At 40.1% G+C, this 27,152-nt stretch overlaps 1 protein-coding gene across 3 annotated transcripts in view; it reads left to right on the top strand.

The window, feature by feature from the left end:
* Window positions 1–18,823, top strand: part of CREB5 (cAMP responsive element binding protein 5) — a 381,389-nt gene extending 362,566 nt beyond the window's left edge. For all 3 annotated transcript variants that reach the window (XM_081079476.1, XM_081079475.1, XM_081079477.1), the window contains 4 exons: window positions 3,814–4,137; window positions 8,199–8,426; window positions 15,771–15,879; window positions 16,790–18,823. In XM_081079476.1, coding sequence (XP_080935602.1) covers window positions 3,814–4,137; window positions 8,199–8,426; window positions 15,771–15,879; window positions 16,790–16,953 — 825 coding nt within the window. In that variant the 3' untranslated portion in view covers window positions 16,954–18,823. The remainder of the gene's footprint in view (window positions 1–3,813; window positions 4,138–8,198; window positions 8,427–15,770; window positions 15,880–16,789) is intronic.
* The last annotated feature ends 8,329 nt before the right edge of the window (window positions 18,824–27,152 follow it).

Raw genomic sequence — 27,152 nt, 5'->3', positions numbered from 1 at the left:
TTATGTTTTTTCTTTTCTGTTATCACTTTTAGAGGGCAGCAGGATATGGAGGAGGGGAAATTATTGACAGTGTACTTTTACAGCCCATCTACCTGCATGACTTGTGTAGTGGATTCTGCTGACCTTGGCTGACTAACAAAATCATCCTCCCATATAAGCTCCACCTACAGTGATCCAAGATGAAAATGTGGCATCCTCATCATAAGCCTGGAAAGTTTCATTCATTCAATCATTCATTCATTCATTCATTCATTCATTCATTCATTCCAAAAATACGAATTCGGTGCCCAATACACACCAGGCTCTATGCTAAAGCTGTTAATTTAACACTGAGTAAAATCCACCATGGTTCCTGCCCTCATGAAGCTTATAATCTGGGATGGTTGATGGATATTCATTGAATAATCATTCTAAAAATCATAACTGCAACCTAAACATTAAAAAGGGGAATATGGCTCTACTGGAACCATGTAACAATAGGAATTGATTCAGACCAGGAGACCAGGGAGAATTTTCCTAAGGAGGAGCCTAGAGCTGAGCACTATAGAATATGTGAAGAAAGGGAACAAGCCCTCCAGGCAAGAAGACCACCCATCAAATGCAAAGACCTGGGTGCTGCTTGGAGAGCACCAGGGCTGCACACTGTGGGGCCTATGTATAGGCCACATCAAGGGCTTTGACCTTCATCCCAAGAGCATTAGAAAGACATAGAAAGGTCACATATCCAAGGGTAAGAAGTAGGGTAGGGAACTGTTTTGGGGGGAAGACATACAGTATGCATTCTTCACAAATAAAGAAAGAGAAGTGATCATGCTAAGCCCCAGATGATCCTTTGCTACCTTTGAGCTTCCTGGAAATTCTTACCACCCACCTTTCCCTCTGCCAAGTTTCAGGAAGACTGTATCTGGACCTCCAGTTATATGCTGGAAATCTTGCAGCAGCCTACTGCTGGGCAGTGCAGCAAAGGCATCTCATCCTGCCAACTTTTCTGGCCCCTTCTCTTATTTCTGCCTTTCCTTTTGATGATGGGGAGGTGGCATAACACAGTTCATTCCTGTTTTTGGCAAAGCGTGTGTGGCATGCCTTCCGGCACCTTCTCTCCTGATTTAGAGAACAGGTTCTAGAGGTAGCACATCCCCACCCCTCTCCAGCGGTGTGAACTTGGCACGTGGCTAAGCTTCTTTTTTAGTCTTGTAGGGTTTGGGGAAGGATTAGATGAGCTAATACGTACAAAAGACAGAATGGTGAGTGGCACATAGTGAGTGCTCAGTTAATGCCAGCCATTATTATTGGCCATTTTTGCTGATATAGATAGGTGTCAAAGATATTTGTTAAAGTGAAAAGATACAAGATACAAATTTATCTATGATTAAAAAAGAGGTTTGCACAAGACTATTCTTACAAACGCTAAGGAAATGTCTCAGGATACATGGTGATTACCTCTGAGTAATGAATCTGGGTTTAGAGAGAGAAGGGTAGGCGGGTAGCTTTCCTTGTCACCTCATATTCTTGTAGTAGTTGATTTTTTTCAGACGCAGCTGTATATTTTTATAATAATGAAATTACAAACACTAGTTTAGAAAGTCCATTAGCCTGAAACTAAAATAATATTGAGAAAAAGAAAAAAAGGAAGTCCATTAATATTATCCAATATGTCAATTTTTAAAAACATAATGATTTCATTCCCATTTTTTTTCATAATTTTCTTCACTATTAAGTTTGGAGATATCATTTAGGAGATATGATTTTCTTGGGATAAAAAAAATACATCTAAAGTCCAGCAATTCATTTACTTTTCACTTCTCTTGGTTGTATTATAGTCAACCAAAAACTTAAAAAATTGCCTGATGTTATGATCCCACTATTATGAAATTATTCTACTTGTTCTTCCAGCTCTACATATGCATACAGTGAGTTGTCTGGCAGGCTGTACACCCTCCAAATATAAACAATTGCATTTGGTTCATTTGTTGCTGACTTCATTGTACGTTTAAGCATTGCTTACATTTTTTATAATGAGCATTTTTATAAAAACAATGAAACCATTTCTAATAATTGAAGATGAGTATTAGTGCACTGTTTTGCTTAGTAGTAAACACAATATCCAGCATCTAATCTCTCCTAGAAATTCAGGAACCAACTTCTTCTGGATTATCATGATGAAAGTCAACAGCTGTTGCTCATGAAAGAGGAGGCAGGTGGGCTCAGGGGTTCCTGGATGAGGATGTACGAAATGTTTTCAATGATTATCGAATACCAAAATATGGTCTCCCAAGTCTCACCCCACCCTCCCATTTTTTAAATAAGTGGAGGGTCTCTATGTTTAATAATTTTGATGAATAGAATTGGTATTTATTTATCAATAGTTTCACTGTAGAGAATCATTAATTTTGTACAGGGCTGGAGCATGGTTGCTTTGATCAACATTTAAATACAACTAACTCTTCCTTTCACAGTGATTACACACCCTTTTCATCAATCAGATAAGAACACAAATCAGGAGAGAGCTTTGAGCTCCCTAGTAAATACTTCATGAAGCCACTGTGAGTCTGCCAACTAGACTATCAACTCTGCAGAAGACTCATTTCCAGAAGTAACTGTATTGTATAGTATTTAGCACACGGGGCCCTTCAGGATAGGATGATAAACATCTGTGTACAAGAAGAGACCATTTTGAAGAAACTGCAGCTAACCTGATTACCAATTGATTCTTCAAATCAGGGCCAGGAAATGATGGCCCCTGGGTCAAATCGGACCCTTGGCCTGATTCTGCACAGCGCGTGAGCTAAAAATAGGTTTTCCATTTAAATGATTTTTAAAAATCAAAAGTAGAATGGCATTTCATATTATGTGAAAATTCTATGAAATTCAAATTTCCTGTCCCTAAATAAAGTTGCATTGGAACACAGTATGCTCATTCATTTACATACCGTCTACAGCTGCTTTTGCACTCAAAGGGCAAAGTTGAGTCGTTATGACAGAAAATATTTACTATCTGACTCTAACAGAAAAAGTTCGCTCAGCCCTGCTTTAGATTCAGGGAGAAGTTGTTTGCGTGTGGATCTGTTTGCTTGTTAAAGGATAATGCTTTTCTGTTAGAAATATACCTACCTGTTGATGTGGCCATCAGAGAAGTTATAGTCTTCTACTTTTCTCATTTCCTTCCCAAAGTCAGAAGAAAGTTGTTGTGTAAGAAAAATTAGATCATCAGGAGGGCCTATGAGTAACATCCTGGTAACAAACGGGAAAGCCCTACATATTGCCTCCAAAAGTTATGGATCATAATCTAATTTGAAGCTTTTACGTAACATTAGTACTGTTCCTATCTGTTAAAATTTGTAATTATTTCCTCTTTGTGTCTTTGAAATCTTTTGAAAGGCGAAAACCTTTTATTCTTGTGACTTTTACAAAACACAGTGCCATATCAGATGGCCCCTTTGCTTAGTGGCATTATCATGTTGAACGGTTTTATTTGGTTTTTACTCTTATTAGGCGGTCAATAGGATACGATGCACAATTGGATAATAGGAAATACCGTTTAGTAGAATGTCGAAATCTTGATATGGTATGCTGCCCAGGTGCTGTGATAGTTGAATCAATGAATATTTATGGCTGTCATTGACCCTCGGACCTATCATGACATAGATGAAAAAAATGAATTCCTATAAAAGCCCTACTGGTATCAGTAAAAAAAGATGTTTCCAACAGTGCCACAAAGTATTACAGAATTGCAAATGCGAGTCATTTGATTCAAAATCCCCATTGTGTCTACGACTGACCGCAGCTGTCCCCTCTTGTTTTGTTCTGTTTCAGAGGCTGAAGGCTGCACTGACTCACCACCCTGCTGCCATGTCAAATGGGAATATGAACACCATGGGACACATGATGGAAATGATGGGCTCCCGGCAGGACCAGACGCCACACCATCACATGCATTCTCACCCACATCAGCACCAGACACTGCCAGCCCATCACCCCTACCCACACCAGCACCAGCACCCGGCACACCATCCTCACCCGCAGCCCCATCACCAGCAGAACCACCCACACCATCACTCCCACTCCCACCTTCATGCACACCCGGCACATCACCAGACCTCGCCACACCCACCCCTGCACTCCGGCAACCAAGCACAGGTAGACCCTTTTCATGATCTCTTCCCGCTTCTTGTTAACAGTGCACATTCTAATGGGAAGTTCATTGGCAGCAACCTTGTTTGACAAGCCCAGGGGTTCTATGTGATACCCTGGGGAGCTCTCTTCATGTCCTAGGAGATAATGCTTACCCGTAAGATCCTACCAGATCATAGTTTCTATAAAAAATGTGGTAAATTTCAGGTCTATTCTCCAGGGGCGAATGTAAACAGTCCTCCAGAATCTATTTTTGCGGTGTGTTACAAAGTTAACACTGAAAAAGGAACATCAATGGCAGGATTAGGAAGAATTTAAGCATGTGAAGAAAGATGTGAATGAAGGATGAGAAAAATAGGTTAATTCTAACTGTAGTTCTAGCTACGGTGCTTTATAACATCACGGAGACTCAATTTTGTCGCCTGTAAAATGGAAGTTAAATACAATGGCCAATCTTCTAAGTGATATTAAACGTTAAAAGATCTCAAGAGTAACAATTCCAGGCAGACAAAGAGGTTTGGTAATGGATGTCAGGGCATAAGGTGCTGTGTGAATGGTGAAGAGAGGTGACTCATCCCACCCAATGTGAAATGCGTTGGAGGGAGCAGACAGAGAGCCAAGCTCTGTAGATGATCAGCTCTAGAGAAGGGCCAAATCCCAGGGGTGGAGAGTCACCAGGAGTGGCAAGAAAGAAAGCTAGCATTTAGACTCAACTGAAAGAGGGTTGGGGGACCAGGCAGACGTTATGTCACCCAGCCCCAGAAGAGAGGCGGGTCCATGTACCCAGTGAGTTTTGGTAAGTGGATGAAGGGCATGCCTTGGAGCATGGCTAGCCCTAGACACTTTGGATCTTCAAGCAGGATGACCTTTGTCAGCCCCCTCCACCCATTCCACACTGCCAGCTTCCAGCCAGCTGGGTCAGCATGGTATCCAGGGCTCGGGACCGCCAAGAAACACTTATTCATCGTCTGCCTCTGGACCTCACACTAGGCAGCTTCTTGAGCTCTTGAACCCCCTTCCCTAACACACAACAAACCCGGACAGCTGTCCACAAAATGGGTCCTCTACAAGCAACTCCCAGTGTATAAGCTATTCAGTAGGTAAGCTTATTTGTTAGATAAGCTTACTTTTGCAAAAGTTCTTAGAGGTTCTGTATAGCAAATAAGAGACCGGGCTTTGGGGAGAGAAGATTTTCATTCTTTTCCCACCCTACTTCCTACTGTGCAACTGTGGTCAGATTAACCTCCTAAGCCTCAGTTTTCCCATCTGCAAAATGGGGGTAATAATAGACTAAGCTCATAGATACTTAAGAGCATTAAGTAAGCAAATGTCTGTAAAGCCCTTGGCACGGTTTTCAATACATGTTGGTCACGATTAATTCTAAACCCAAGTAACACGACAGAAGTTTAACAAGTAGTGTAGCAATAAGATGTTATCCAAAGCACCTTTTTAGTCAAATGGCATAGCGGGGCATGTATTTTGAGGGGACAAAAAAAAAAAACAAAAAAAAAACAACTACAAGGTCAAAGATAGACAAGTAGACTCATATGTGTACTTATTTTTTAAGGAAAATGATGACATCGAATTTTGGTTGTCTTTGTGGAAGTTTCTTCACAGACAAGTTTAACAGTTCGTTGACTATAAAAGCCATTCATTAACTAATTACCAGTTAGCCAATTGCTCTTCATTTCAAGTCAGTAATGGCCAATTGTATATGCAATTAGTTTATTGCTATTATAATTAGCTGCACAAACAGTTGCTTTCTTACCCTCTACTGAAAAGAAAGAGACCAGGTTGGTCTTGTTAAAATTTAAACAAGATCCTTTAGTATTCAAAATGCCACTCTCAGATTGTATTAACTTGTCTGATTACTCAGATCTTGTCATGTTGCTTAATCGTATGATTATCAGAATCGTAGAAATAGAGGTTTATTAAGGTCCTTCCAACTCTGAGATTCTAAGGTGATTTGGAACAAGTTCTGTCTTTTTGAAATAACTATTCATTCTTTTTGGCCAAAATTTTCAGTGTCCCTGCCCGCAGATTTCCATTTAAAAAATAAAATTACGAGGGACACAAATCCTGGTCTTAGAGTTGCATTTGCCATTTCTCCTGGCTTTTTGTGATTCTCTCGCATATAAGGATGTGATTTCAAAGTGCTGGTGTAGGTCCTCAGTCACCAGAAGTTTCTCTTACCCATACCATACCTTGAACCCTGGAAACTGCACTGAACTTAAAACCACCACATAACGTACCCCTGTAGGTGAAGGCACAGGAAAAGTGTCAGAGGATAAAGGTTGCTTAAATTTGGGGTCGGGGAGAATACAGTATTGAAAGAGAGGCCCCCTACCATGGAGAATAAAATCCACTTTCCCCTACTTGAGTGTCTTGTATAGGGCTGACAAATGAGATCACTAATTCACAAAAAGAAATGGTAAAGGCCAAAATAACAAGTAAGCAAGCTCCCTCCTATTGCTTTGCTTGCTGCAGCAGTTAGCTCTGAAGTTAGCATCTGAAAGGACAAGGGCTAAACCTTTACCAGAAACAAGGATTACTGTGTCTTTGCAGACGCTCTGGTGAGCAAGACCTTAGCCGATTTATTTTGTTATTTCTCTATGATGGGAAGGAAAGGAATCGCCAATAAAATGTTTTAAAAAATGTCTTTGCTTTAAATAAAATTACTGAGATGCAGTCCGACCTCAGTCCTGAGCCTGATGCTTTTGCAGTTAGTCATATAAGGTTTGATAGAGTTTAGGATTAAAATATATCACCCGCAGTCAGCAGATGTCAACCAGTAGCCATTATTAACGCAATTACAGTCATTCTGATTGATTTCAATCATAGGGTTGGAATGTGATAGAAAAGGTGGCTGGACTTCAGTTTTAAAACTTTCTGCCTGTTATTTCTGCGGGTTAAATGTCTCTTGTAAAACAACTTTATAGGTATTACAGTCATAAGCTTGAGTGACTGAGAAATGAGAGAGAAGAAAAAAAAAACACCCTTTATTGAGAATGAAGAAAGGCGAAGGAGTGAAGTGCATTAGCGAAAGCATTAGGTATCCAGACACATAAAGAGTCAGTCGTAGAAATTTCACTAGGTGCTGTGGTGTCTGCCTCAGGAAGGGAAATAAAGCTGTATGGGTGGGGGGCTCCAAAACCTTAGACGTGGTTGAGCCCCATGCAAATCTTACAAGGAACCTATAAGCATAGTAAAACTTTTTAATAAAGTGCTTTGCCACTCTTAGGATTTCCTTACAATGTAAGTAAATGGGGAGTACAGCAGTCCCTCCCAATCGCACCCCCATGGTGTATAAGGGGGCTCAGTGCTGCTGTGGGCATCACTGCGCACTGTGAGAAGCCCTGCTTCTCCATCACCTAGACAGGCCTCCTGCCACTCCCCTGCCTTAGTCAGAGCTCTGAGGAGTCGGCAGACCCAGCTGGAGTTCGCAGGTTCCTCTAGCCCCGTGCATTCAGAGCTGTGTAACAGCGAGAATAGGATTCCAGCTGCTTTCAGGGCTCCACGGGGCTCTCTGGATGGCAGTCACAGTGGCTGGCCATGGGTCCCGGAAGTGTGTTCTAGGAAGGTGAATTTAACACCGCTACAATACGAGGAGCTTACATCCTGCCCAGAAGGAGTTTTCTGCAGATGACAGAAGACTCATCAATATTGTGACAATAACCCTGACCTCTCTGTGTTCACCTGTAGCCATATGTTGGCACTTTAAAATTTTTAAATGCACCTGAAATAACACATTTGTAACATCTGAAGGAGAAAACAATGTTTACTCTGCCATGATTCAGCCAAATGCCTGTAGGGAAAAATCTATTTGATTCTTTTCACAAGTCATTCCTGTATCTTGCCAAAATATCATAGAAGAGAGCTCAGCGGATGCCTTTTCTTTTCCTGAGCATGATTTCATTGTTTACTTCATTCTTAGAAAACAAGTTTGATAGGCTTACTGAAGCAATGGAGTCCTCTGGGCTTTGCATTTCAACACTGGCTTGGGTGTCTTGCCCTACCCTGCTTGTTCCTTCCCTATCCCGTCACCCCCTCCCTCTCATTCCCAGCAGGTTTCACCAGCTACACAACAGATGCAGCCAACTCAGACAATACAGCCTCCCCAGCCCACAGGGGGGCGCCGGCGAAGGGTGCTGGATGAAGATCCTGATGAGAGGAGGCGGAAATTTCTGGAAAGGAACCGAGCCGCCGCCACCCGCTGCAGACAGAAGAGGAAGGTCTGGGTGATGTCACTGGAAAAGAAAGCTGAAGAACTCACCCAGACAAACATGCAGCTTCAGGTGCAGGCCACTGTCTCTTTCCTCAGGACTCAAATGCCCTGTGTACAGTTGGCATTTCCTGTCCCAGCAGGCGCTTGTTGACCCAAGCAGTAATACCACACGTTCGCCCACAGAGCAACTGCAGGCTTATTCCTCCAGCTTTATTCATTCCGGGACACTCTACAAAACAAAATAAACCGTTCAGTTTTAAATCAATCTGCCTACAAAGCTCTGAGGGGAAAGAACCTTCCCAATTAAGTTCTAGGACTCAGAGCACAGGCTTTGCTCAGACAGAGGTTCAAACTCTGGTTCTGCAATTACTTGCTGTGTTTACCCTCCCTGGATCTCCTTTCCCTCATCTATAAAATGGGAATAATAACCTCATAGAGTTGTTGGGAGGAATAAATGAACTAATGTGGACAAAGAAGTTTGCTCAGTGCCCTGCACATAATAAATTTTCAGCTGAAAAGCAGCTCTTTATATTCACCGGATGAAGGGTAGCTTCAGTTTATGTTAGATTATCTATATTTTTGTTTAATGGAAGAAAGGGAGGTTTATGTTTATAATTTTGCTCTGTAGGAAAAGGCACATTTCTATCTCATTTTAAAATTTGACGAGATTTGAAACTTGCATGATTTTTGCGTTACATGGGTGGTTCAGTTGGAGACATTTTATGTTTTATAAAGGTCACATCTAGAAGTGCTTGAGAGATGGGGAGGAAACTCCAGAACCTGGGATTTCATCAGCAGAATTTACGTGGTACCTATGATGCAGTTCAGGTCATTTGTTCTAACACAAAAAAGAGTGCACTGTTCACTAGCAGGGAAAGAAAACCCAACTAAATGTGACAAGCAGTCCAGGGACAGCAGTTAAGAGTTGTGGATTGTAGCCCACAGAGAGTAAGAGAATGGTTAAAGAGTGGAGGGAAGGGGAGAAAGACTGTCCCAAATAGGGAGACTCTGTTCCTCAATAGTTCATAGGTCACTTTCCAGCACGTGGTTCTCTGTGTGTCCTTAGAAAGGAGCAATTAGGGTGCCAAACCTCCAAAGCCTTTGCATATTCAATTCCATTTACTGGAAATGGCCTTGGGCATCCAGTGTACAAACTGAAAATATACAGAATTTGGGTTATACATGGACTGAACGTCATAATTTATGGACTTTCACTTTCCCCCCTAAATTTATCATTCTTTTTGCGATAGACATGAGAAAGACACAGGGAAACATATATAGCAAGTTTGAGAGGAATAAGATAATAATTCCTCTCACTAACTTATATACTACATGAAAGTGGGGGCTGTGTCTCAGTACCCACTCCCACCACTGCCTAACCCCTATTTCTAGTCTAGTGTCTAGCTAGCATGGTGAGTTCCCAAGTATCTATATTCAATAGCTGTTTGTTGAATAAATTAATGAGTTCCCCATCTCTAAAGTATCCAAGAACTGGCTGCCTGACCAATTGGCAAGAATGTGTTTGAAGGGAGTCAAGCCACAGTGGAATAACTGGACTCAAACACCTCGAAAGCCACTCCAACTTGAAAGTCTATAATCCTAGAATCATGCAGGCACAGTAGTATGTGAGAAGCTTTTAGGGAGAACTTGGATAAACACTTTTAATATTCGTAGTAATCATTTTTTCTTCTGAGGTCTGCAAGAGGACCATAAAAATGTGCAAGTTTTAGCAATCTTGGCACTATTGACTTTTGGACTCGACAATTCTTTGTTGTATCCTGCTCATTGTAGATTTTTAGCAGTATCCTTGATCTCTATCCACTAGATATCAGTAGCACCCTCTAACCCAACCCCAAGTTGTGACAACCAGAAAGTCTCCAGATACTGCCAAATATCCTCTGTAGGGACAAAATCATCCCTGGTTGAAAACCACTGCCTTAGATGATGGAGCCAGCTGGCATATATCAGGTGCCAACAACTGTTTCAATCAGTTTCAACTAAAATGAGTCCCTGCAGAATTACTTCAGCGTATTGCCTATGTATGGTTCTAGAGCATGAAAACATGGAAGGGCCATAGAAGGGAGCCAAGAAAAGTAAAGATGCTGCATGGCTTCGAGGTCAGAGTGTTCATGACTTGGCATATGCATGTATATTATCACTCTTACAAAACACATGAGGTAAATTTACCCTTTCTGAGACCCTAATCCATTCATGTTCTTAGAGCCAAATAGCTAACAAAAAGAGATACTAGAATTCTAGCCCCCGAAAACCGGGAAAAAATTTTTTTGTCCTGATAGTTTTGGTTGGTAAAGCAGGACCCAAAGAAGAAGCAGTCTCTGAAAAGACTGAACTGTTGACATTTTGCAACCATTGCTTGGCCTCAGAGGGACAGAAACCACAACTGTTCCATGTTTTCTGTGATGCTGAATGCTCCGCATCACGCCTTGCCTTGCTGGATAGGATATGCAGATTCTGCTACCTTTGAATGACCCTTTCCCTCTCACTGGACCTTTGTCAGAAGAAAAAGGTGTCTCTCTTGAGGCTGGTTCAGTGAGCCAAATTTTAAGTAAACAGAAATTGAAGGTGCTAAGCAAACAAACTTCAGCCAAATGGAATATCCAAGGTCTGGATGGCTAGCTGCCACTTTTGAGTTGTTTTCCAGCATAGAACCTTCTAGTTAGGCTGCAGAGTTTCAGATTGGAAAAATCAGACATAAGAAAACAAAATCAAATTCCCAGACTTCATTTCCTCGTCTCATAACAAATCTCTACCCAAGAGGTCAGCACAGGTATAGGAATTGGAGGAGATAGAAGAAATAAACCAATTTGACATTTTACATAGAAACTGAGGCTTAGGGGACATGAAGAGTCTTCCCAAAAGTCACACAACCAGCAAGTAGCAGGATGACGACCCGAGCAAGTCTGCTCTTGACCTAACCTTCTTATTCTGTAATCTTTCATTCTAGAAATTTCTTAAACTAAAGGAATCCCCATTCTTTCCTCTGACAGAATAGCTAAGGTCAGCTCTGAATGCATCAGCTGCTGATGTGGGGTTCAGTGAGTAGATTGTTTGTGTTCAATAGATGATATGGAAATCATCTGGTCACCCACAGAAATAATTGCTTTTCTGTTTTAGTACAAAGACACATGGCCTAAGTCGCTGCTGAAATTTTAGACACATGAGCCCAGGTTTGGGACTTGGCAAGAGAATGGGCCAGATGGGAACTGTTGCTTGACAAATTGAAAGTCTTTTGTTTTAGAATGAACCAAACCAGCTAATCTACAAAAAGAAGTGGCGGGGGTTGGGGAGAGGCGGCTATATTGCAGGGCCCATTTTGATTTTTCCTTTTTCTTTTTGGCACAGACTACTGCTTACAGCAAAAAGCCTTCTGGGTTTATTAACACAGTGATATCCCCCAAAACCAAAACCTGCAAAGTAGCTTTGAGGGTCTTCTTGGAGTTCTTCTTTAAACTGTTAATTGTAGTATTTATTGAGTGTCTCTATAGGGGACGCTATTTCATCGCAAGGCAACCTTATGGGTTTAAGAACAGATTAATCCAATGGCATATGCTCTTACAGTCTCTATGTAAATGGCTAACTGCTTTAGGGAAGCAAACGCAAACTAGTTGAGAAAAATAAAAGGCTGATTTCAGCAAGAGAATCAATACTGATTATTAATACTTTGTTTTCTTAAAGTACTTTTATACGAAGGCCCAGCACAATTATTATAACCTACACAGGGGGAGTGAAAAAATTGGTGATTTGCCTCAATTCATAAAGCAAGGTAATTCAGAGTAAGAAAATGCTTCCAGAAGTCCTGGTTTTTATTTTCTTACTAGAGCTGCAGGCCACATTTGATTTCTTTCATGCGTTTTGAAACATTTGCTATCTGGTTGTTCTCTTCCAAAATGAATTCAAGGTGATTCTACTTATGTTCCCTTGGAAAGGATTTTTATTTAAAATATAGTCTGGTATTTGTGCATTTACTACATCAGCCAGTCTATCAATCTGGAATCTTCAAGAGGGTTACGCATGTGCACAGCATACGATTCACTCTTCTTTCTCCAGGTCAGCAATTCTTGACATTTTTTTAACCCAAAGACTCCCTTATGGAATCTGATGAAGGCTCTATACACTTTCAACAACATAGACACACACATAGACGCAAACTTCTGTGTTAAAACAAAATAAAAATGTTGCTTTGGCATCTGCCCTGATAAGATTTGGAAGCACGGAAGGTGCTAGAACTGGCTCCCTCAGGAAAAATGGGACTTGAAATAAAAGCATATTTGAGAATACCAAAAGTAGTTAACTAGTGAATAAAAAAATCAAGATCGAGTCCTTCATTAAATTAAGTAATTAACTTTCTCAATAGAATGTAACAGAGAAACACTCAGCATAAAAAATTATCTTGCTGGATGGCACTAGAGAACTAGTCCAACCATCTTGTTTTACACTAGGTTGGTGAGGCAACTTGGGAAGCCAAACCCTATTATTCTCAACCCTCAGTTGTTGAGAGTTCCTTTTTTCGGCTGGGAACTTGCCCCATGAACTTCTGTTGCTTCTGTGGCCTTTACACTTGTATTTAGTCCTTATCAGCATAATAGTTATGTGTATACGAACAAAACAGGAGGCTGATTGTTTTTCTCTATGGAGAATATTAATTGGCATTCATTTTCCAACTATAATATCACTAAAAAACATACTTAACTAACACATTATGTTAAGAAATATGTCCCTGTTGACATATAGCTTTAAATGATGATCAATTGTCACGGTTCTGTTTAGGTTCCTGCATTTTTATAGACCTCACCCCGCCAAGGGCCTCAGTTCCTATGCTTACGATGTATTGATTTATTAATAAAGCGCTTTGCTATCCACACGTGATAAGGCCGCTGAAGTCACCTATGTTAAATGTGACTTCGGTTATAGTCTGGGATACCACCTATGCTGTTCATAGCAGTGATCGGTGCTATTTTATTGTGGCCCCTCATGGAAGCAAAGTTTATTGTGAAATGGTTTGGGGTGTGCCAAGTATTGTGGGCAGTTAGCTCCTTGCAATTGTAAAAACCCAAAGAACGGAATTCAAAGTGTTTTCTTAAGGAAGGGGCAAAGAACACTTTGTGCCTGGGAAATGCCTAGAGAAGGTGACTGCCCAGGGCATAGCAGGGGAAGAAATAGAGACTAAAATCAACTTTTCCAAGACGGCCACAAAGTGGATTTTTTTTTCTTTCTTCCAGAAGTATAAGAAAGCAAAAGAATCCTGTAGTTTTGTTTTGTTCGAGATGTTTTCCTTATTTATTGTGTCCTGGGTCACAGAAGAAAAGTGTGGCTGGATTCACTAAAACTTGGAGCTTGACTCCATTTTCTAAGAATCATTGTCTACATAATCTGCAGCTGAGTTTCTCCTCTGGGGCAGGTGTCTACCAGGTTTAATTTCAGAAAAGTGTCACTTCTAGAATCCAAACGTAAATAACATGACATTTCATTTTGAGGCCAAAAATATCTGTATTCACTAGTCTTAAGTTTACTTTTTCCCCTTTTCTTTTTGTTTTTGTTTGTTTTCCTTTGAACCAGGTGTTGCCTTATATATAATAATCCAAAAGTAACTTTTTTTTTTTTTTACACATGCTATTTTTAAGCAGAGGGGGAGCTGGAGAAAGCAAGAAGGCTGTCTGAATTTAAATGTGCATAATATCAGAGAGGAAAGAATTAGTGTTTAAGGCTAAAATAAATTGTCCTATAAATAAAGTTGTCCCACTGACCCTGGAACTGACAAGGGTCACGTTTGTCTTTGTGAGGGCCTCTTATTAATCACACTTATTTGGAGGTGGGAGGTACAATTTGCTTTCCTGAATGTTCTCAGATATAAGAGCAATTTTCCTGTGCAATTAGTAATTTATTTACTATTAATGCTAATTTCTCAGATAGGTCGTTTTTTATTTTGTAAAGTTTGGAGAAGAAAAAGAAAAGCTTTGGAGATGAGATTTTAAAAATTATTTTCTCATTTAGGTTACTCAACATTTGATTGCTTATACTGTATTTTGCAAATGAATGCAGAAATAGGAGGTAGCCCCTAAAACAATTTTAAAAAAACACATTTTTAATTAACTTCTAGAATCCCAAACTTACTTTTCTAGGTGATAGATACACGCTTGAAAAGCCAAGTTCATCTAGAAAGTGTAGATACAACTTACTGACAGCAATGTTAAAACAACCTTTTCCGTGTGCGTGTTTCTTTAAAGTCTCCTACATGTGGGCTAGAATACCTGGCAGCCACAAATGAACGGAGCCCAGACAGAGGGTATTAGGTATCACAACGGTAAAATGGCTTATTGCAGATAGTGCTGTTTGTAGTTTACTTTTCTCAAGTGGAAGCACCTTGGAACCAACCATCTATTCTACATTTGTGCTTGTAGGCAATGGTGCCAAGTACATTATTCTACAAAGCCATGAACCTGTCTTTATGAATTATTACACAAAGTGGAGATTTCAGGCACTTATCTAAGTAAATAAGAAACACACACACACATACACACACACACACACACACTCTTCACAACCCCCTGGTACTAAGGGGGATAAGAGTTTATAGACTGAAGTTAGCCAAACTAGTTATAAACCCATCAAATTAATTCAATCATGGCCCCAACTCCATGCCCCCATGCCCCATGCCTCCCCGGGCTAACTTTATCCCATCAGCAGAGGACCAACATTTGTAGCACACGCTTCCATGCCTTTTGCTAAGAAGACGTCAGGCACAGAGACGTGCTCTGTTAAACGATAGCTCATTTGGAACTTTGGGGAAATCTGATGGTAGAGTGGTCAGCTTATTCTGAGGGCATTTCAGTGTGAAGCCTCATGATTTTTCCCAACGCCTCACATTCACCTTTGCATGTTGAAAGTCAACCTGAGCTTGTAAGACTGTGAAAATTATAATGATCACAAGTAAATATACTTGAGAGTTTAGTATGTGCTAGGCATTGTTCTGACTGTTTTACATCTATGACCTCATTTAATCCTCACAACAACTCAAAGAACTTTGTGCTGTTTTTGTCCCCGATTTATAAGCAAAGTTGCTGGTGCTCTCAACTGGTTTGTTACCTGCCTAAAATCAACCAGTAAGTGTAGCGTGGAGGTTCCCACCCAACTAACCTGGCACCAGCATCCACCTAAAGGGTATGCTCTTAATAGGATTCAGCTCTTGAGTCAAAACCTAGTCTCCAGAAAGCCCCTGGTAAATGTGAGGGCCAAACTAAAGGAAAGCTACACGTTTTCAGGTGAATCCAATAATATTCTTAATGTCATTTGGATGTAACAGAAGAGTTTGCCAGTATCACTGTTGAAAGTGCATGCGGCCATAGGCTTATAGTCACTGGTCTTCTCAACATGGTTTTGATATGTCTCTTTCCAGAATGAAGTGTCCATGTTGAAAAATGAGGTGGCGCAGCTGAAACAGTTGTTGTTAACGCATAAAGACTGCCCAATAACAGCCATGCAGAAAGAGTCACAAGGGTATCTAAGTAAGTCATTGATGTTTTTTGCTTTTTTTAGTGTCCAATTTTTTTGCCATGAATTTTGCATTGGATTTTATTGAAAGAGCAAAAACAAAGTGTAGATTGCACATCCAGGCAGATATCATGCTAGGATTCTGGATGGCTGCCAGACTATCCCACGGGGGTGGGGGTGGGGGGAATCTTCGTTTTGGATCCTTATCCACCATCTTCTGATCATTTCTGCTAGACTTCCACTGGCATTTCACTTTGTAAAATCCTACCAAATTCCAACTCGGCAGCCAGTAGGAAAATTGCTTGCTGGAGACAAGTTACCAGTGGGCTAGCAGTCTTCCAGAGAAATCCATGGGCTGGGAAACAGGCGTGGGGTGAATCACTTCCAGTGCCTCTGAGATATGCTGGGTATTACTCACTGGGCTGAAAAGCTAGCGACCTTGTCTCAGTTTACCAATACGTGAAGTGAATCCCTTTTTCTAGACCCCAGTTTCTGCACCTGGAATGTCAATATGTTGGTTGGATGCTAGTTGAGTAGGGGTTGGCGGGAGGAGCAGGGATTCATGGCTGAAGGTCAATTTATTTTCAAATAATTTTTTAGATTGAGCAACACAGATTCTCCCACCACATGTGAGTATTTTTCCACATTTGATCTATGGATGGCTATTTGAAAAGACAAGATGGGGACGTTCATACACCAAGACTCAAACACATCAAATCATTTTGCTCATGTAGAAAGCATGGCTTTGCTTGTAGCAATAAACTGGGAAGGCATAGCTTTGTGACTACAGTTTAAAGTTTTGAAATTAACCCCCAGGAGAAAATGTGTGAAACTCTTCTATTTCTAGTAAGCGGCTAGTAATATTTTTCTGAGTGGTCCACACATGCAGCCAAGAAAGAGCTCTATTGGTGTGTTTCTTCCTAGGTCCGGAGAGCAGCCCTCCTGCAAGCCCTGTCTCCGCCTGCTCTCAGCAGCAGGTTATCCAGCATAATACCATCACTACGTCCTCGGCTGTCAGTGAGGTCGTAGGAAGCTCCACCCTCAGCCAGCTCACCACTCACAGAACAGACCTGAATCCAATTCTTTAAAAATCAAGGGTCAGACCTTGCCTCCAAGAAGAGCTGCCGCATACCATGCGTCCTTTCTTTTAAGGGCATTTTTAGAATTCACTCAGACCCGGAAGACGCCTCAGTTCTTCAAAGACTGGCTTTCGTTTTTATAGTTATTATGGAAATGTTGTCTTTTATACTTAGTTATATAAGAAAAAAAAAGGGAGTTATGCAATTAATATCTATCAGCTTGGGAAATGCTTTGGTGCTTTTCTCCAATTTTCTGGTACCAGTTCCTTGTTTATAAACTGAACTCTCTGTATATAGTCATGGTTTCATTCTTATCAGTCCAACCCTTTGCCTGAGACATTGAATCTTGTTAAACCGCAGCTTTTAGCCAAAATGAGGCTTAGCCAAACAGATGCAAGGTAACTGGGTAAGAAGTCTGATGACATCATAACACACGTTGAGTTTGTGTTGTGATGTCACCAGAATCCCAGATGAACACAGAGCCTTTTCCACAACTTTTCTTCTCTTACTATAAAAGATTATAAGATCCATTGATATCCAAATACAACCACCAGACATCTCACCTCTTCTCCTGCTCTTCTTGGTCCACTTCCTCGAATACCCAATTTTCCTCTCCATTTCCAGTCTTTCCTGGGCTCCCTGTGTGCTCTTCACTTACTTTCTTCTGTTTTACTTTTCCCCCTTTAGCATTGCATGTAAAGAAGAAAATAATGTTTCAAGGAAAAAAAAAAAAAAAAAGCAAACCTCAGAAATGTGGACCTAACCAGTGCTCCCCTCTCACCCTTGACCCAGAGCTGGAGTTCATTCAACTCTTGCGTTTTACAAACTAGTAACCGGGAGACTTTTAATGTGCCTGATTTAATGTTTTGTAATAATCAGAGCAAATAGCCATAGGGGTAGCACTGTTGAATGCCAGCTGTGGAGACACTAGGGAAGGGAGCTTTGTAAGCCTCCATCATGAAAAGTCCAAATCATGATGCGAGGCGAGAACATCACACCCTCGAATTACAACCGGTTTTAAATGGCCTGTCTATGTCAGAAAGCCATGAACTATATAATAATTCAGAAGGGCTCTATTCACTACACAGATTACATTGTTCAATCATCAGCTGCTAATAGCCTAAGATTTATTGTTTTGTTTTGTTTTTCTTAAGTCTATGGAACCAGCTTTGCTGTTCTGGTGGGTAAAAGTAGACCAACTACTGGAGGAACAAAGAGAGAAAGAAAACCTAATGTTCTATTGGGGTGCTTTCATCCCTCCCATGACAGCTAAAGCACTCTTTGGCCGCTGAAAGGACCCCATGAATATGGCTATTCCACTCTTCTGAACAATTCTGATTTACATTTCCAACAACTTTCGTGGACTTGCCCATTATACAAAGCAGATACTTCCAAACTACAGTTGTGCCTCCTTGAAACAAGCCATTCTACTGCGCTAATGTTTTAATACCACATCTCACAAATAACAGGGGCTAATGTTTCTCTCTAGCAGTCTAGACAGGTGCTGGTGTTTCATCTCCATTTGAATGCTTGACCGCCTAACTTGTGTGTGTGTGTGTGTGTGTGTGTGTGTGTGTGTGTGTGTGTGTGTTTTCTCATGGGATTTAAAAGAATAGTATTTTACAAAGGTGTAGCTTTTATAAGAGTTCAGAAAAGGGAAGGATGTGGGTTTTTTTCTCTCACTATAGTATAAGAATCTATTTTGGAGAAAAAAAAGAAAATATGAGGGTCATGAAGCATGATTTTTATAACTAGTTTCAGTTTTATCTACTAACTTACTTTTTAAATCAATATTTATCAACAATCTTTTCATGTATGCAGTGCTTTCAAAAGAAAGTTTGGAGTATCCAGTAAAACTCATGACTTGGATATATGGTCTAAAAATCAAAACAAAAGCAAAAACAAAAAAAAAAGAGGAAAAAAAAAGAAAAATGCAAACGAAAAGGATTTTCTATTATATTTTAGACAAACATATCATTTTTTAAGTATTTTAAATACTGAATTCATAGTTGTTTTGTTTTGTTTTGAATCTTAGCAGTAACAGCTGAATGGTTTAACCTACCTGGCTTCCTACGAAATGTTTAAGATTTAGCTAAACAAGAAGTTAACATTCTTATCCCTATTTTGAAATGAAAAATAATTTTTTATAACTCCTATTTAGGACTATCTACGTGTCCCCCTGAAAAGGAAAAAGAGCTAATTGAAATGTTTACTTGTTTGGGTTTTTTAATTTTTTAATTTTATTTTTTTCTTTCAGTAAACAAAAATGTTTCTTTTTTTTTACTGTATGCATAGCACTTAATGAAATGGATTTTTAAAAAATCCACTGGTAATACCAGACTGTCCGGGGAGTGGGTTGTCACTAAAATTATCGTTTACTGCTGTTCCATCTCTTGATTGAAATATTTAGTTGTTAAACCCAAAGCCTCTGCAGTTAAGAACTTGCCTGAGTTTTCTTAATTCAGCAACTTGACAGTTTGACTGATGTGCATTATATGTAGTTCAATTATGTCTGTTTTTTATGCTAAGTAGGCAAACCAACCACACACGTTAACAAACGGGCCTCAACATATAATTAGAATAAACTGTATTCTTGTTATACTCAGGGCCTTGAGGTATGTTCCTTGGCAGTATGGAAATACACAGTAAATGGAAGATACCAGCTAGTTAGTTGTCAGAGCCCCTGAAATCCCAAGCAGAAAGGCTCACTGGTCAGATATAACACTCAGCTTATCAATATTATGTATTGCCCTTGAAGGTCCAGCCCTCTCCAGACCATGGAAAGATCAGTCCTCCTTCATGCCTACACTTTTTCCTAATCCTGGAAAGCATTTTCCTTGTACCCCATTCTCCTCTCCCACCGAATGACTAGGTCACCCATCCATATTTCCACAAATCAGTTGTAATGACCTTCAGAACACCCAGCGTGAGGAGCGCAGGTCTCTGTAGCACTGCCTCTCTTCGATCATGTGTGGTACTTTTGTCGGCAGGACCTGTCTCTGAAGTCACTGCCAGCCTACCTGGAAATTTCTACAACACCTTCCCTACCTTATGTGACGGGAGTTAACAATTTATATAGGTCTACCTGGTAGTGTTTCTACCAGGTGAAACCTCATCTAAATTGAAGCATCCACATCTTAATTTTTTTCTCAGCATAGGCCAGGACAGGTATAAGGAAAATCCTAGCCATGGCTGTATACTCACGTGAGGTCGGATGTCTTCCCTTTATACTCCCACTCAGTTCTCTCCTACCTCTGCATCAATGTATGCAAGTCACAGTCTTAACACAGCCTGTGGGAGACAGATGAGCAGTGCGAGCTGTCACACTGCCTGTGTTCTTACAATAAGGGTGACTTCCTTTGAGCAAATGCTCTTGGGAGCCTATCCGGTTAATGAAATAAAATACAACACATGTTCTGATTAGAGGGGCGTCAACGGTGAATGTCAGGTGGTTGTTGCCTGTTCGCTAAGTAAATTGTAGTGTGTTAGTTAAGTTCGTCGTTAAAATCTTAAACCAGCTCCGGTAAAAGACCAGACTTTGGCTGGGGTCAGGGGACGTGAGGGTGGGGGGGTTAAACATCAGTAACTGCTATAAAACTAGCCATCCAGTTAGGAGAGAATGTGCTTCTTTCTGGTTAATAGAAACCATCTAAGAAAATATATATGTATGTATGTATGTATACAGTGGAATTCAAGGACCAAAGCAAAATTTGAACAGGAATCTATTAATTTAGAATTTTATAAGATATTTATTAATAAATGTTATTTTTAAACATTCCATTTGAACAGTATTCTTCTGTAGGATCTACTTGTTTTTAAAGTATTAGTTCATAATAAACTACTCTAGTTATGTGTATCTTCATTTTTCAGGGTTTCAAATGGCTGTTCTCCATCATTTGGTGGAAATGTATGCTTAGATCTCCGTGCATAGAAATTTCAAGGATTTTTATTGCTCTGTGAGTTATTTTTTAATTTGTGCTTTTAATAGTTTTTTTTTTAAAAACACATTTATTTCTTTTTCGTGTTTAAAGTAAGCTCTTTCCTTTAGGAAGCAGAGTTCAGCTAAAGGGAATCAGTAACTGTAACTGGAACAGCTTTCTTGTAAAAGTGTAAAAACAACTTCATCTCTGCTTCTCTCCACCCCACCCCAATTCCCTAGTAATGCCTTGCACTATTCAGCTTCCTTAGTGCTCTTTTTGTCCCTTCTCAAACAATGTGCAGTAGCTTTAAGCCATTCCAGCTCCATTATGCAGTATATCTGAGAAGGAAAAGGAAATAACCCATTTAAATTTGAATAAACCGTGCCTATGCGAACTGTAGCAATTTAGAACCTCTCTTCTGCTTGAAATAATTTATATTTTAAAATTGCACTTTAGCGTTTTTGATCCCTTTCTCTTGTTCTCTCTCGAACCTCCTCCCTGTCTTCAGCCTTCCCTCTCCAACACCCCCGCCCTTTCGCCCTTTCTCCGAGGCTCTGAGCTGCATCATTTAAAATACAGACTATTGGGTACATTCACGCGCGTTCATTAGTAGCGTAGTGAAGACGTGTTTCTCACATCAGCCTAGATGAAGCCTGCTACGAGAATGCCAACGAGAAGAGCCAGTTTATAACCTTTATCTCTTTATCCATAGCATGTTTTGAAAATGTTATATATGCAACAGATGTGAGGCAGCAGCTAAGCTACACTTAAGAATTTTCTGTCTCATCCTTCAAACCAAAGTGTCCTGAATGAGCCAGGAGACTTATTCTTTTGCTGCACCGTGGTGGCCGTTGGGCTGTTGTTCTAGCCATGATCTCTCGAGGCTGCTGAAATGACAGTGGCCCTCTCTATTTCATTCCTAGGTCTCAAAACTACAACGTTGCCTTGTAACATAATTAGGGACAGCACCTGTATTTTACAATTACAATCTGAGAAAGGACAAGAAGACACTGAAGCAATAAACTCACAAGTAAAATCCCATACCAAAACAAAGAAATGAAAAGAAAGGAAAAAAAACAACAAAAAACCCTAGCTCATCATGTTGTGAAAATGAAAAAGTGTACGTCCATTCAAAATATTTTACTATTTCTTGTGGAGTTTTTCAGTGATGTAATGCTTATAGCCAAATTGCTTAAAGAGTGTTTATATATTTTTTCCTTATAAATTGTCTATTTTTAAAAAACAAACAAAAAAAGACTATTTAACCACAAGTTGAAGAGGGGGATAAGGCCAAATTGCCAGCATTTGTTAAAAGATTAATATTCTTAAGTGGCAGTCTGATACCTTTCCAAGTTTATCATCAGAGGGGAATCAATAATTTTCAACTATTATATTTAGACCAACTTGCAATATCTAGCTCATTAGAAGTCAGGATTTAGAAAGCTCCTCTTAAGCCATTTAAGATTTTCTTACACTGAGTTTCATATTATAGACCTTTATAGAATTTTTTTTAACAGAATCATGTTAGCCTCAGGACTGAGAATGTGGAACCTGAATAAAGTAGCTTTAAAATCTGATACACAATAAGCTAACTAGACTCTAGTTTGCTCCTTTAGAAAACCAATGCTATAGACACTACAGGACTTAATAAAAGGTATCAGCAGTGCTAATGTGGTTGGGCGTTCAGACAAAGGACCCTTCCCAACCAGCCCGCCAATAATAAAGAAGACCTACTTCCCCTCTTTCCTTCTACCTTCCGCTAAATCACACCTGCCTCATAGAGAAAGGAGTTCTGCCTTTGAGGTTTGTCTTGGAGAAAAGATAAGCTTGAAATGTTCTCCCTAGAGAGGACATGGGGTTTGGGATCTTCTGGAAACCCCAGAAAAATGGCTCCATTCAAACACAATATTCCAGGACAATTGGAATATAAATACTGTCCAAAAATAGGATGAAAAGAAAAAATGTTTAGCATTGTATAAAGTAAGTGTTAACTAAAGAAATCCCATAAAAGGTGCTGTCACTTTAAGTTCTAGACCGGGGGGTTGTTTGTAACTGTAAACAGCAAAGCATTTGTGTTTGTTTGTCTGTTTGTAAAGCAACCACCTTCCTTACTGGAAGGAGAAAAAAAAATTGGGGGTACATACCTGTAAATATTTGCTGCAGCATTTAATATGTTTAATTTTATGTTAAGCTTTTTGTTGCATCGTGAACATATTATTGTTACCAATGGACAATGAGTTCATTAAGACTGTTCAACTAGGTCAGATTTTTACATCTCTTTCTAGCAAGAAGAGACGAGATTTTGTGCATTTGTACAAATGTTAATAATATCACTGCAATTCCAATATAATAAAGCACTCAAATGCAAATAACATACGTAACTGTTGTATGATGAAATTTGGGTTTGGGGATTAATGACATCCATTCTACACAAGGTCTCCTTCATGCCTTGTAAACCAAGACTTACTCTTTCAGGGTCACCATTATCTAGGGACAAACGGAGGTGAGATTTTCTCCTTCCCAGACCATCACTGCACTCTCCCCATTGCCTCTTCCATCCAATTTCCCAACGGAAGCCACTAGTCTAACACATTCACAGTGGGTTGGCCACACAATTAAACTTCACTTTGGGGTTAGTAGATTTTCACCATCAAGAAATACAGCCAGCATAAATTCTTGTTCGAGTATGTCTAGGAACCAAGAATCACATATTCTACTTGGGCAATCAAGTCCTGGAGTTCTTCGATTGACCTCCAGAGAAGTCCTCAGGATAGTTTTAGCACCTTTATGCATGCGTGTTTCTAGATATCTCCCTACTTTCCTTTCCCTTCCTTCCTTCCCCTTCTTTTCAGTCACTTTCCTCTTTCTCTTACACTCAATATCTGATCCATCAGCACAGCTGGAATCCAACCATCATTTCTCACCCAATTTTACCATTACAACTCCATCCAAACTACCAGCATCTCTCACCTGGATTATTGCAATATTCTCCTGAATGGCAGCCAGAGGAGCCTTTGAAAATGGATGCCAGACTATGTCCCTCCACTGCTCAAAACTGTACAAGGACTAGGACTTCCTTCATTTAGCGCAAAGGCCAAGTTCCTTACTACTAAATTCTATGAAGGCCCTACCTGAGCCCACCACCACCACCATTAGCCTGATATTTCCCTGAGCTTATCGCCTATCATGTTCCTTCCCCCTCACACCTCTCTAGCTCCATTAATATCTCTCAGATTCCTCAAATATCCCTCACACCATCCACCTGAGGGCCTTTGCACATGCTATTCATTCCTCTACTCAGAATATTTCCCATAAATGCCGGCATAATTCTGTCTCCCTATCAGTTAAACTTTTCTTGCATTAAATTATATCACCCTCACTCTATTCTCATCTGCCTTGCCCAGACTATATTTGCTGTAGCATTTACTACCATCTAACATGATTTACCACCATCTAACATAAGCTCCCCTCTGGCAGCTTCAGCGGCAGTTTATTGTCTTAAATCTAGTTGTAGAGGGCGCAACTCACTGACCCATGTGGGAATCGATCCAACAACCCTCTAAACAGCTCACGCTCTAACCAACTGAGCCATCTGGCTGCCCCATAGCTTTTCTTTTTTATCAAGACAACCTGCCTTGTAGTTTGGGACCTAAGTATCTTCATTTTATTGTCTGTCTCCCCCAAGTAGAATGTAAGCTCCAAGAGAGCAAGGGCATTTTCTATTTTGTTCACCCTTGTGACAAAAGAATTACAGCAGTGGATAAACAGTGGGCACACAATAAACATTTGTGGAGTGGATGATGTGTTGTTTCTTTTCCGTTTTCTTCTTTGTTCTCACAACACTTCAACCCATCCCTCTGGTCCTGTGGCCACAGCAGTCATATTTTAAAACCAAGTACCAGAACATATCATCTGACACATAGCCTGACAGTGAGATAGGATATTTGAAATTGGGACAGAAACAACAATTTGGGGTGGAGGCGGGAAATGGTTGCTGTTCTAATGGAAACCCCATCTGTCACTTTTACATTTAGACTACTCAGTACACTCATAGTTCCCAAGAGAGTCTTTCGAATGCCCATCACACACTCATTTGCAATTTCAAAGCCATTACTATTGGTTAAAAACATTGTTATGATCTCACATTTAAAGTTTGAAGATCGACAACTCTAATCTTCATCCTATCTTCATCTCTGTGTGTCTCTGGAGCCTCACAATGTCCTGCTATTGTGGTTGGTTGTTGGTTGGTTACTAGATCACATTTTAATTTTGCATTACATATTTTCTTATCCAATAATCATAGCTTTTATTTTAATTGGGGACTATTGGGGAACAGTGTGGTTTTCCAGGGCCCACCAACTCTAAGTCGTTGTCCTTCAAGCTAGGAGTAGAGGGCGCAGCTCAGCTCTAAAGTCCAATCGCCGTTTTCAATCTTAGTTGCGAGGAGGAGGGCAGCCCACCATCCCATGCAGGAATTGAACTGTCAACCTTGCTGTTGAGAGCTCGCACTCTAACCAATTGAGCCATCCGGCTGCCCCTCTGGCTGCTCAGCAGCAGCTTGTTGTCTTAAATCTAGTTGTGGAGGGTGCAGCTCACTGGCCCATGTGGGAATCGAACCAGCAACCCTCTAATCAGCTCACGCTGTAACCAACTGAGCCATCTGGCTGCCCCCATAGCTTTTCTTTTTTGTCAAGACAACCTGCCTTGTAGTTTGGGACCTAAGTATCTTCATTATGAGATGATAAAATTCTGGAACATGATGGGCTCCCTTTTTAAAGTCATTGAAGCAAAGACACTACGTGTGACCTGTTCCCGTGGCAGTAATGCTTACTTTATCAAAACACGCACAAAAATTAGGCCTCATATGACAAAAAACTACCGATTTTAAAAATATAAAGAGAGTTAGAGTCTGGGGTTAGATTTGCACACTTCAGAAGCTACTGCCTTTTGGCAACTATAGGTAGTTGGATGAACTACAACATTTGAAAAATAGACTTTGAGCTAGTTGACCTAAAAACACCATCATCATCATCATTATTGGAAATGGTTATATTTAAACTTGGAAATTAAGTCATGAAGCTTTTTGTAACCTCCGAGTTTCGTCTTCTGTGTTGTAAGATACTGTGTCTTTGCTCACATCATATTTCCTTGTACCTGCAGGAGGCTGACTCATAGTAATTGGCAGCAATCCCCTACACATCTCTTGAATCCAGTATTACTACAACTAGACCCAATGGGTTATACAAGCGCTCCCATAAGTCACCTGCACTTTCGTAGAAAGAGATCTGCCTACATGTTCCTTTACATGAATTAAAAAGGATGACCCTACATTCACAACATATTCTAACTCCTTAATAGTCTTACAGCAAGAAAACTATGAATATCTAAACATGACTGCATTACATTTACAAAGAATAAGTCCTTGATCACCTGAAATTTTGTATTATCTATGGCTCTCTCTTCCCCTCACTTTTCTACCTTTGATTTAATTTGTCAAGCATTTATTTAGCACATACTGTGTGCTACTACTATGGAGGGCACAAAGGTAACTTAACCTAGTGCTGGCTTAAGATGCAGGAAAGTGTTGAGCCACAACTAGATAGGCAAAAAGCCAAGCCTATTTGGACCATATTCTGGGAAGGTGATTTGTCTAGTGTGGAGGGACGTGAAGAGGAGTGAAGAAGGAAACTGACACAAGATGTCGAAGGTCTAAAGAATTTAAACTTGAAGCTATTGACAACAGGAAACCATCAAGATTTTGAGGCCAAGTGTGGATTGAGAAGGTAACAAGTTATGTTATTACGTTTTTCAGTTTACAAAGTGCTTTCACACATTCCCATTCATGTTTCCCTTAGTTTTCAGCAAATTAATTATGAGTGGGTACCAAGAAAGTTCCAGCTAGAGGAACTTTTCCTCCATTCAGAGTAGCAGTACAGAATTTGGGCTCTAGCGTCAAACTGCTTGGAGTTGTAGCATGGCTCCCTGCTTTCTAGCTGTCTGAACTTGGGCAAGGTCTTTAACTTGTCTGTACCTCAGTTTCCTAATATGTAAAATGGGATAATAATAGCATCTATCTCATAGAGTTACTGTAGGAATTAAATGAAAAAGATATGTATATCTTGAGAATGACACTTGATGTATACATTCTCAAAATATGTACCTATTATTGCCTTGTGATATTATTTTAAATATCAGAATTACCATGACTAATAGATATTCCACATATATTACATATATACATATTTTGTATACACACACATGCACACATAATTTCCCCCACTAGAATTA

The sequence above is a fragment of the Rhinolophus hipposideros genome, assembly GCF_964194185.1.
Source record: "Rhinolophus hipposideros genome assembly, chromosome: 18".
NCBI classification, from domain to species: domain Eukaryota; kingdom Metazoa; phylum Chordata; class Mammalia; order Chiroptera; family Rhinolophidae; genus Rhinolophus; species Rhinolophus hipposideros.
The sequence above is the reverse complement of the archived record's forward strand: the minus strand, read 5'-3'. Positions and strand labels throughout refer to the sequence as shown.